Source organism: Equus asinus, chromosome 27 (assembly GCF_041296235.1).
Source record: "Equus asinus isolate D_3611 breed Donkey chromosome 27, EquAss-T2T_v2, whole genome shotgun sequence".
Lineage (NCBI taxonomy): Eukaryota > Metazoa > Chordata > Mammalia > Perissodactyla > Equidae > Equus > Equus asinus.
In genome coordinates, this window is record NC_091816.1 from 15,598,917 (window position 1) to 15,611,382 (window position 12,466).

The 12,466-nt window shown below is 41.6% G+C and overlaps 1 protein-coding gene across 11 annotated transcripts in view; it reads left to right on the forward strand.

The window, feature by feature from the left end:
* Positions 1-12,466, forward strand: part of TRMT9B (tRNA methyltransferase 9B (putative)) — a 58,345-nt gene that overhangs the window by 25,597 nt on the left and 20,282 nt on the right. For 2 of the 11 annotated variants that reach the window (XM_070499911.1, XM_070499908.1), the window contains exons 2-5: positions 4,494-4,688; positions 10,319-10,414; positions 10,550-10,625; positions 10,829-10,983. In XM_070499911.1, the coding sequence (XP_070356012.1) occupies positions 10,387-10,414; positions 10,550-10,625; positions 10,829-10,983 (259 nt within the window). In that variant the 5' untranslated portion in view covers positions 4,494-4,688; positions 10,319-10,386. Of the gene's footprint in view, positions 1-4,493; positions 4,689-7,073; positions 7,121-9,941; positions 10,127-10,318; positions 10,415-10,549; positions 10,626-10,828; positions 10,984-12,466 lie in introns of those variants that run through there. The other 9 variants (XM_070499912.1, XM_014867406.3, XM_070499910.1 and 6 more) reach the window with 8 other exon arrangements.

A 12,466-nucleotide genomic window follows, 5' to 3' on the forward strand; every position in this document is an offset into this window, starting at 1 on the left:
GGTGGGGGAATTGTAGGGCCTACAAGGAAGTCCTGATTTGTCCTTATTAGGCAGAGGAGGAAGTGCTATATCCATAAATTCTCCTATTCTCAGGGCTCCCTTTTAGCAGGAATCACCTGGCCGGGACACAGCTGCCATTACCAGGAGCAGTCGCAGCTGGACACCCTCACAGTTCCTTTACTTTTGAATGACTTGCTTTGGATTCAGAGTCCAGGATGAGAGTTCCTGATTGACTGAATCTAGGTCAAATGACCCGGCCATCTCTACTAGTTTCCTAGGGCTGCTGTGACAAATTACATAAACGTGGTGGCTTAAAACGACAGAAGCTTATTTTCTCACAGTTCTGGAGGCCACATGTCCTAAATCAAGTTGTCAGCAGGGCTGTGCTCCCACTGAAGGCTCTAGGGGAGGATCCTTTCTCTCCTCTTCCAGCTTCTGGTGGCTCCAGGCGTTCTTTGGCTTCTGGCAGTATAGCGCCGATCTCTGCCTCGTGTTCAATGGCCTTCTCTCTGTCTTTGCCACTCTGTCTCTTAGAAGAGTACTTGTTATTGGATTTAGGGTCCTCCTGGGTAATCCAGGGTGATCTCCTCTTGAGATCTTTAACTGCAAAAGACTTTTTCCAAATAAGGTCACATTCGTAGGTTCCAGAGCTTAGGATCTGGATGTATCTTTCGAGGGGCCACCATTCAACCCACTGTACCATCTGTTGTGTACTGGTTTGTGTTCCTCCAAAAGATCATATGTTGGAGTCTTAACCCTCAGTACTTCAGAATGTGACTGTATTGGGAGACAGAGTCTTTAAAGAGATAATTAAGTTAAAATGAGGTCATTAGGGCGGCCCTAATCCAATAGAACTGATGGAAATTTGGACATAGACATGTCGAAGGAAGATGATGTGGAGATACAAGAAGAAGACAGCCAACTATAAGCCGAGAGAGAGGCCTGGAACAGAGCCTTCCCTCACGGCCTTCAGAAGGAACCAACCCAGCTGCCCCTTTGATCCAGACTTCTAGACTCCAGACCTGAGAGAAAGTAGATTTCTGCTATATAATCCACCCAGTGTGGGGGACCTTGTTATGCCAGCCCTAGGAAACTAATACACCATCCCACCAGGGGAAGGGGGGCAAGAAAATTTCCCTGCTTCAGCGTCTCTGGTGAGAGGCAAGGCCTGCATCTCACTCTTACTTCACACCATGGGGTCATCCCTAATAAAAAACACAGCTGGATGTGAGGCAGCCCGAATAAACCAGACAGTGGCCACCACAGTGCTAGTGCTGAAGGGTATCCATGACCCACAGGGGAGGCACAAAGAAGCACATGGTGGTATCCTAGCTGGGGGACAGGAAAGGCTTCCTAGAGAATACAGCCCAAGCTGGACCTGCAAAGATGAACTGTTCTGTCAGGTGGTCTAAAGGACAACCGAGGCAGAGGGAACCGATGAGGAAATGCATGAAGACGTCAAATGTCTAATGAATTCAGAGAATCTCACGTCATGGCTCTAGATAAGGAGCTGTGCCTGAATGTAAATCAGCTAAGTCACTAAGCTGACGCCTTTCTCCTTATCACAGCAAGAGTTTCTCAAAGAAAGAATCAGTTGTTGATTTACATTGTGGTGCAAAGCCCTTATCCCATTGTAACAAGCAGTTCCCTGCCTGGCTACTTTGAGTTGCTCTGGTAGGGCATATGGCATGGAGCGGGGTGGGACATCATGGGGGAAAATGCTGGAGGGTGGGGTGGGGTCAGATCAGGGCCAGCTTTATGGCTTTATGTGACATACTAAGGTATTTGGACTGTCTAAGTCTGCAGAGGAGGAGCAAGAGATGACTATCATGATGCTTCACAGGACGAATTTCAGGGCACAGAGTTGTGAAGGCAGGGGGACTCGTGGGTTTGCAAACCAATATACTAATCTGGTCCCCAAAACTCAGTTCTTTATACCAGTGTTGGTTTGTAACAATGATTTTATCCATCTGTAGTGGAATGAGAAAATCAAAGAAGGTTTAGTCAGTTTTTCATAGAGCTAAATTTTATTCAATTTTAAAGGACTTCTTTAGTTCAAAATTATGGCCTCCCAACTTTTGTGGGGGTAAACTGTCCATTCATTTATGCAGTTAGATGGTGACAGTAAATAACAGGCTTTAAAAATACGTGTGTGTGTCCTGGCCTTCAAGTAAAGAATCAACTGGTCCCTCTGAGATTTTTCAGGTCTGTGAAATCCATGAGAGTGGGAACTCCTAGACAGCTAGGTGTGGGCCTAGGCTCAGGCTGGGACAGTGGGGAAGGACTTGGAGAGACACATAAGGGGAATGAGATGGAAGTGGAATACATGGGATAAAATACTTGACAGTCCAGGGGCCAGCCTGTGGTGTAGTGGTTAAGTTCGGCACGCTCTGCTTGTGGGCCCAGGTTTGGATCCTGGGTGTGGACCTACACCACTCATCAGCTGTGCTGTGGTGGCGACCCACATATAAAGTGAAGGAAGATTGTTAGGTCAGGGCTAAGCTTTCTCAAGCAAAAAAAACAATCAAAAAAAAGCAAACTTGACCGTCCAGGTGTTACTATACTTTGTATGTACATGAACTCTCTTCCTGAACCTCAAACATACAATCAGATTTTTTTTTTTTTTTTTTTTTTTGGTTATAACCCCATGAATGCCTCTTTTGGGTCAATTGTATTATAAACGTATTTTATAAAATACGCTAACACATAATTCATCCTCACATTTCTCCTCTTAATTCTATTCTTAGAAAATCATTACAGGATTTATAGTTTTATAGTTGACTACAGCCAGCTTCATGTAAAAGCTCCTTTGTGATCAATCATTTGACAGTAAAATGACTGTGGGATTCTCTGTCACCCGACCTGCCGAAACCTTCTTTCCTAAGAGAAAAGAGAACTGGTAATGCTCTGCTTCTCCACTGGTGTTGCCTTTTGAAACATCAGAACAGTCTTCTTCCAGGCTGCCCTACTGGGGATCCTATTACCTTTATCTTAACATAGACTGAGAGCTGGTTTTGTCAAATTGATGCCAGCAGCCAATGCCTGGGGGAAGCTGGGTATTATATTTTCATTTTTTTTAAATCTCACCTTTGATTTTCTTGTTCTTTTCTGGCATTCTCTAATCTACAAAATCAAAGTGAACTGCAATAGAGTTACAGTGAATATGGCCTAGTCATCGCCTCTGGAGGAGCACTGTTGGATAACAGATCTCATCATCATCTTTTCATTAACTCCTCTTACTGACTAAGGCATTGAAGACTTTGTCTTTGGTAGCTATCTGAGAGGACTGATTCATTTAGGCACAAATGCCTGAAGGAAAGGTGCAGAGACAGTTAAGTTGGCTGGTGACAGTGGAGTGCCTAGGTCAGGGCGTGGAAGAGTGAATCCCACTGGAGAGCATTTAGTTTCAGGACAAGCACGGGGGCTCAGTAAACCAATATCATCTCCTTTATGATTAAGGCAGGCTCCACAATTGCGTGAGAAAGATGAAATCCTTTGACTAAAGGCTCTTTCAAGACCCTTCTTAAATGTTTTTCCTAAAAAGTCAAGCTTTGCAGCTCTCAGTGGTGCCGATCCTATACCTGCTATGATGGAGAGATGACTGGGGTTACAACGTACATGCGTATTCTGAAGACCAGAGAGAAGCTTTCCAAAGCACACCCGGAGCAGTGATTCTTAAACAGGGACCAAGACTGGGGTGGGGTGGGGAGCAGGAGAAGTTGGGGGAAACTACAGGCCTCCATCCTGAGAATCACTGTATGTAGTAAGAGGTACAGTTTGTGGTGGTGAGGTGTACACACAAAGGATGTGAAGACTAGGGAAAATGGTTGAGAACTGGTCTAGATTAAGGTCCATTTGCTTCATCTTCACAGATAAGGAATCGGGCCCCGAGCTATTATAGAACTGGCTTTTCCTGCCACGCCAGGCATCTCTCCAGACCTCATTTTATACCCCAAGACCTCCACATTACAAAGTGCTTTTTGGCATGAATGGTCCATTTTTCTTTTTTAGTAACTAAGAGTCTTTTGATGAGTTTCATGACAGACCCACTTTATTATGAAAAAAGAAAAAATAAATATGAACAATGAAGACCTAGGACTGCTTGTCAAAGTGACATGGAAGTAGCTGACAACATGAACAAATATTGAGCAGTTAAGTTGTGCTGGCATGATTTAAGACAATTTAGTGCTATTGTCTTAAGTACTTGGTATACATTTAATTAAGCCACTGGATTCACAGTTGACTCTCAATGCTTGCAATTTTTCCAGGAATAAGCGGAAATCATTCAATTTAATTTGGGGAGAAAGTACTGTGTATTTTACAGAAAGCTTAGGAATTAATTCAGACACTGCTCTTATACTTCTGGCACATTCCATATTAATAGTTCTTTCTTCTCTGGGTAATTTATGCATAGGTCAAGAGGTCAACCTGGGCTGTAGCTGGTTCAATATTTTTATTATGTAAAATGACATTTACTATTTTTTTCCTAATAGGGCCTATATTCCCAAAGACTCATGCAAAGTGGTTCAGCATGTGAAAGACCTCACTATTTGACTTCAGTCCTGCTACTTTTCATTTATATTACACATTGAGAAAGTCGTGAGAAGAAGCTGTCAGTCTCGGAGGGGAAAACTGCCATGGTTCACAAAGACAAGAAGTAATTTTCCTGTAATCACAAGATGACTCAGGTTAGTACCTTTCAACTATTGCTGCAATTCACATAATCTGAGGTTTGGGGACACTGTGCGTGTTCCCTAATGAGCCCCAATTCCTATAATTTTAAATTTATGACAATGTGATATAAAGTAAGCTGGAGTTTATTTTTGCACCAGGTGGAAAAAAGAATCTGGAAATAGTTGTACAGGGTAAGTTAAAATTACAAGAATATATTTAGTATTTTTTAGAGAGTAAAATTGCTTCTCTAGGACTTAAAGAGCATTGTTAAATGATAATTTTTATCATACAAAAGTTTGTAGTATAATCTGTACTTGAAAATAATATGTAGATAAGTTTGAAGTATCTGATATTAAAAGGTTAAAAAGAACTATGTGTTTTATAATTAAGTGTAAGTAAAGTTTTTGAACTCTCCTGACTCACCTGTATTTTCACTCTAGAATTACAGTTTGAGTATGTCTTTGAAATTTAAAGCAGAGTTTGATGCTTTCCTTTTTAATACTGTGTCGTCTGTGGCATTTATAATAGGAGAACAATTTACAATATTTATATTTGTTTTTAGTTATAAAAATGTGACTGTTGCATACCTCAGGTATATCTCTAAAACAGGCCTCTGCTAAGGCAGGAAATCTGAAATACAAAACACAACTGGAAGAGCTCGACCTTAGTCCTGCTTTCCTCGGAGGCCTTTTGGCCCCCGGCAGGGTCTCTATGATTTATGACCCAAGATTCGAGGACCAGTTTGTCTGGAGTGAGGTATCGTTGTCTTGCAGAGGGAGCTAAGGAAACAGCTCATTGATTCGTTGGTTCTACAGTTAATTATGGAGTGACTGCTCTTTGTTCAACATGATCCTAAGCACTATGATATATATAAAGAAAGGTCAGATTTCAGTTCCTGCCCTCCAGGAGCTTCTAATCTAATTGGGAATGTATACAGAGTGGAGAGTTCAAGATGGTATCAGGAGACATGCCCTAAGAGTGATAGAGATAATACATATGCAGTATACAGAAATACTAGGAGAGATTAGTCTTATCCAGAGCTGTCCCTGAAGTCTTTATGGAGGAGGCAAAAGCTAGACTTTGAAGGCCAGGTAAGATTTTGGAAGGGTGAGGTGACTTTAGAGCATTTCAGATGAGAGAGAACGGCTTCAGCAAAGACCTGAATGAGGAGCCATATACAAGGCCCACTCAAGGAAGGGTGAGTTGAGTCCTTTGGGTGGAGGAATTCGAGTTATGGTAGTTACAGGATCTAAGCCTGGAAAGGTAGACTCGCACCAGGTCATGGAGGGTTTTGAATGCCAGTCTGAGGAGTGCAAGCTTTATCCTGTAGAGCGTAGAGGTACCCTGAAGGGTTTTCAACAGAGAGGGGATATTATCAAATGGACACTATAGGAAAATTATCCAGCACTGGCATGAAATAGGGATCCTAAACTGCTTTTCTTGGGGTCATGGAGGGAAAATTACAAGTTACAGCCACCAAGCCAGAAAGAGCACATATGCTATGTGGTCTCTGCAGTTGCCTTTTCCTATAGGAGTGTATAGTGAATATTAATGGAGAAAGAGTGTTGCAGACTCCCAGCATTATGGATATATTCGAGGTGGGACGGGGGACAGAGAGACCAACCAGAAAGTTATAATAACAGCTCCGATACTAGGTCGTAGCAGTGAAAAAGAAAGAGGAGAGGTGCCAAATATGGCAGCACTATTACAACAGCTCTGATATCCTCTTAGGCTAGCAGTGGTTCCAACAAGACATTGCCATTCCAGTATGTTCTATTGCCAGAGGGTTCCAACAAGAGGCCTTATTTAAAAAGAATGGAGAAGACTACAGGTAAAAGTTGTTCCTTGGCTCACAATATTGCATTAAATTTAAAAAGCAGAATACAGAACTGCATTCAGTTTTCTCGCAGTTTTCTGATAATATATTTACAGGAAAGAAAAAAGTATTAATTAAAAAAAATGTTTTTTTAAGATTGGCACCTGAGCTAACATCTGTTGCCAATCTTCTTTTTTCTTCTTCTTCTCCCCAAAGCCCCACAGTACATACTTGTATATTCTAGTTGTAGATCCTTCTGGCTCTGCTGTGTGAGATGCCGCATCAGCATGGTTTAATGAGCAGTGCTAGGTCTGTGCCCAGGATCTGAACTGATGAAACCCTGGGACACTGAAGTGGAACACACAAACTTAACCACTTGGCCACGGGGCTGGCCCCAGTATTAATATTTATAAACCAAAACAACACAAATTCACATAGTAACAAGTTATCTTCTAATAGAATATGATTGATAATTTTGACTTTTTCATTACCTAGATATTCAACATTTCTTATGATGAGCTGTTTCTTTCCTTTTTTTTCTTTTTGGCTTAAAATGCTCATGCTGCCTGTCCTTCAAGAACAGTCACTCAGGGACCTGGACTGATGCTTCTGTGATTGCAGAGGAACTCGGTGAGCCCCCCACTGGCTCATAAAGCTTCTGCCCAAGAGAATCCACATTTTTGTTGATCACATTTCATGGTCACATGGCTTTGCCTGAATCAAGTTGGGTGAAGAAGTGTCATTCCAGTCACATACACAAAACAGGAAAACCAAACATCTGTGACCACTCAGTGAGGACTCTTTGTAGAAGCAGGAATTGCTGATGTCCTTCTCTTTTTTCCTTTCTCCATGGGAAACATACCAAACCACTGACCTCTCCTGTTAGTTTCCTATCACATTCTCTCCTCTTTGCCATTCTCCAAGGAATAAGGGCTAGATATAAAACAAAACAAAAAGCAAACGCTAGTGCAAGAAGTACTGATGACTTAGAGGGGATTAAGACATGGTGGTAAGGTCAGAGACCCAACCAGCTTAAGTCAAAAGGGGAATTTATTGCCTCTCTGAGTTGGGAAGGATAAGGAAGAGCCCATAGAACTGCAAGAAGCAATCTTAGGACCGGAACCAGGACTCAATGCTGCCATGGATCTTTTTCCCTCTCCATTTGTCTCTCATCTCTGTTTGCTTTGCCTGACTTTATTGTCTTCTACCTGAAAACAGGTCTTTTCCTGGTGGTAGAAAAGCTGGCCACTGGCAGTCTGACTTTTACATCTTTCTAACTCTGTGATGCCAGAGGGAAGGACACCACTTCCTTAGCTCCACACTAATGTATCTTAAGGAAAGACTCTGATTGGCTGACCTTATATTACCTGCCCACCATTGAACCAATGATTGTGTCCACGCATGTGGGGTACCATGATTGACCAGGCCTGGGTCACATACCCATCCATGGAGGATAAGATACATATTATCAGAAGAAGTTGGATGGTGAACTTGGTTGGACAACTAAAAACAATAGCTACTCTAGTCTGCTTAGAGTTAGATATACCTAGAATATACCTAGAATGAGAGACCTAGAATGAGCGTTTAAAATTATAAATCCAATTATGTTGTCCTCTGACCCACCCACCAACTTAAAACCACTTTCCATTGCACGTAACATACAAATGATTTCTTCTAAATATCACTGCATTACTTTATATGACTTCTCCTTACCTTTCAAATTATTTTCCCTTCTCTCATGACTCACCAACAAGGCATGAGTTCCAAGGACCTAGAATTGGACAGCACACAGGTTAGGAAGTCTGGCTAAACGAAACCCTACCTCCTTCACTTCACCTTGAACCTTGCACTCTTATTTTAGTCCCAGTCTTACTAGCTTAATCACATTACTGAATTCACAAGGAATGTGCTTATATATATAACTCATATGGAAAATACTGCAGGAAATTTAAATCCAGGGAGTGTAAAAAATGTCATTTTGGATAGCCTCAACTCTACAGATCAATTTCACGGTCAGCTCTTTATTCCATAGTGTACAATCTTAACTGTAAAATACAATAAAAACAAAATGGATTTATATGGTTCACACACTTTAAAATCGCTCTTTGAATTTAGCTGTTTATGGTAGAAACCAGGCATTATGGGGGAGAATTAGAGAAAGGTCTCCAAGGGTATTGTCCAGATACTACAAATTCTGAGCTTGCAGCTGGAGCCAGCTTGAAGGGAATCGAGTGTATGTTGATTGCCACTTAACATTTTCAAGTGCAGTAAAGTAAAATTTATTTGTTCTAGGGTTCTCGAAATTGTATTGCCTGATTGATTCCTTGAGGGGGAAACATTTTAAATAGACTTAAGTCTACTGAGATTTTGATTAAAAAGAAAAGCACGCAGTGTTTGGGTTTTTCTCATGTGTAGGCAGTTCTAGCCAGCCATATGCTTACTTTGTAAATTCTAGTTGAGGGTGCAATATAAGCTGTTTCAATTTGGGTGGAAGCTTTGTCAGACCTCACAAATGAGACTTGTACTCTGTGAGGAGTTTGCCAGATTTTTTGCAGGGACTGTGGGCAGGTCTATAGTAATTAAGGATAACCTACTGCTAATTTAAATCTTGAAAAGCTCTTCCTGGCAGTAGAAGGAAGGATGGAATTAGAATATCATCGTTTGGTGATAATTGTAGCAATAATTGTTTTAAGCAAGAGTCATCAATGGATTGGATGCTAAAATTGGTGAGTGAGAGTATGAAAAACAGGGTATTTTCATAGTCTCAAAGTCACTCTCAAGATAGTTCTTAAATACAAAGGAAGGGGAGGAGGCACTTTATGGTTGAGTAACTAATCAGACGCCATCTTACCCAGTGCTTCCTACTTCCCAGGGTGGGGGTAGTGGGGGGGAGGGGACAGGGAAGCTGTCCAGAGACAATACCTTCTGTCTCACACTCCCATCTGCAAGCTTGTGGGTGTAGGATCCCCTCTCTTCCCACACTCCCCAGGGTTACTCTGTCTTCTACCGAAGCCAATGCCACCCTCCGTGCTGAGTTAGATTGCATTCTGGTAATGTTTGTTTGTTCATTATTGAGAGTCTGTTGTGTGCTAACTACTGGGGATTCAGGATTAAATAAGACAAGCTCTTGTTCTCTAGAATCTTCTAGCCAGCGCTAGAGAAAAATATCTAATAGACGATTACAGCCCTTTGTGATCCAGAGAGGGATGCGTGGGATGCAACAGGAGTTCATGATGCAAGATTGAACTAGCTGATGTGCACCTGTAGGGCCAAATGGGCTCTTAAATGATTGAAAATACTTTCTATTGATTGGTAAGAAGCCACAGTCGGAGCCCCGGGCCACTTCCCTGGGAGACCCCCTCGCTCACATGTCACAAGAGAATAATGAAAATATTGACCCACTCTTGTACTTTTCCACTCCTTTCTGACTGTCCTTATCCTGCATGGGAAGTCAGAGAAGGCTTTCTGGAAGAGGTGATGCCTGTGCCAAGAATCAATAGAAGTTAGCCAGGTAAAGCACAGCATCTGTTCAGGCCCTTGGATGAGAGAGAATGTGTCGTATCTGAGAAACCACGGATCATTGAGTATTACAGGCTCATCTGACACTGGGGAAGGATGCTGAAATGGCTTCAAGAGGTAAGTTGAGGACAGATCAGAAAGAGCCTTGTACGCCCTCCCAAGACACCTAAACTTGATCGGACAAGCTATAAAATGCCTTTGAAGAAGTCTAAGATAGGCAGCAACACAATTTGATTTATGTTTTAGAAAAATAGTCATGGCATAATTGCAGGAAAGAGACTGAAGGGTCAAAAAAACATTTGTTTACAGGCTGTTAAAGAAATTCAGGCAAGAAATGAGCACCTTTTCGAAGACAGAATCAGTAGGAGTATAGAGAAATGGTTGGAATCCAAAGACACGAAAAAGGTAGAGTCCGTAAGGCTTCAGGGTTGGGTTGGAGTGGTGAGCTATGTGTTAGAAAATTTTTAAATCTATTTAGCATCAGATAGAATGATTTTACTCAAAGTGAACCACTGATAAGATTCTTGTGTATGCTTCCAGAATCAAGAATCGATCTTGCACAACAATTTACAGTGGCTAACTCATTCCCAAACCATAATTCTCTGAAGATCTGCAGGTAAAAACTATGCATTTGCTAGTCTTTTGACAACAATGGGGCGGTTACAGTGAAGGTTTTGTTCTTTGCAGCTTATAAAAAGTGTAAGAACGACACAAGCTTTGGCAGTTGTAGGTTTCCAACTTTAGGAATCTGCATTCTCCTTTGGCCGTCTCCGGTGCATACTCTGACCTGCCTTTCTTGGCGTGGCCCTGTTTTCCCAGGATGGATTATGAGGCCGCCCGGCTGGAGAAGCAGCATGTGCACGATGTGTATGAGAGCACCGCCCCTTACTTCAGTGACCTGCAGAGCAAAGCCTGGCCTCGTGTCCGCCAGTTCCTCCAGGAGCAGAAGCCGGGCAGCCTCATCGCCGACATAGGTAACCCAGAGTTCTGCCACGTAGTCTGAAATACGGTCCATCAGGCCTTTCCTTTTCAGATTCATTTTACATTTTTCTTCTAACCAGAAGTCTGAAATTTTGTCCTAGACTATTCACTTTATAGCAGAAATTCATATGATCAAGTCAGAAAGTAGAAAACTTCCCCAGATCTACATTTAGATAGTGGCGATCTTCTCAGAGCCTTTGTGTACATCCTCATACAAAATCGACCAGATATTGATTGAATAAAACAGGACTGAAATGACTGCTTGTGAAACTGACCTCTTTAAATTTAGAGACATTCACATTGGTAAATACAGTGTTTGGGGGGCTCCCCTTGAGCCGCTCTCATGCCCACCACAGAAGAGCCAGAATTGGGGGATTATAGAAGAGGTCCTATAACCTCTTATTAATCTCATGGATCCTTTTCCTTGGGTGTTTTATTATTTAGAGCACATCTTTAATTAGATCATATCTTCATAATCACTGATTTGCCTGGAGGACTTTGGCTCAGAATCTTTCTGAATCGAGAAGTGGTAAACCACAGCCCAGCAGATCTAAGACTGAGGTTTAAGACATGGTAGGATTCCCACTCGAGGCACACCCACCTAAAACTGGTTCCCAGCGAATGCATGCAGACTGTGCCCATAAGGGTCATAGGTCCGTAGTTACAAACTGTCTAATTTCACGTTTACTCTAAATGTTGGTAAGAGAAACAGACATGTGCTCAAGGCTTTTGGCTTGTTAAAGATGCTGCAAGCAGTGTGGAATTTGGGGAAGGGTCATGTTATGTAGAAATGGAGAGTCTTTGAAAAATATCTCTATCATGTCAACTTTTTAAAAATAAATCTGATTTCAGAAGATTCAGTGAGTTTGGAACTTTTACCGCCCATAACGTAAGCAAAGTACCAGGATCTCAAAATTAATTGGGAGGAAAAGGAACTGTTCAATAAGTGGCTTTGGGACAACAGTATTTATATATATGTGTATATATGTGTATATATATATATATGCTACTTTCTCATACCTTACACCAAAAATTCCACTGAAGCCGAGATTTAAATATAAGAAAATGAAATCATTAAAGGACTAGATGACAACTAGATTATTTTAAAAAATACTCTCAGAGGCAAAAGACCTCTCTATATATGACACCAAAAAAAGTCAGAAATCAAAAGAAAATACAGTTGATTGTCATTATGCACACCGCTTATGTTCTGTAAAGTTGCTGTGAACACTGAATTAGTGAATACTGAGTTATTGCCCCCGGGGGAAATATAGGATTAGGTTCCGTGAGCCTCTGATCACAACATTTTTGTTAACTGATCAATTCCTAACCTTGTTTCATGTGTGTTTCTGTGTAAAGACACTGATTAAGTATATACTGTTGATTTATTAACTTTGAACTCATGGGCAACACATTATAACTGATGCCTGAACAAAGTTTATTTAACGTCTATTTTGACCACAAGCCTCACCACAG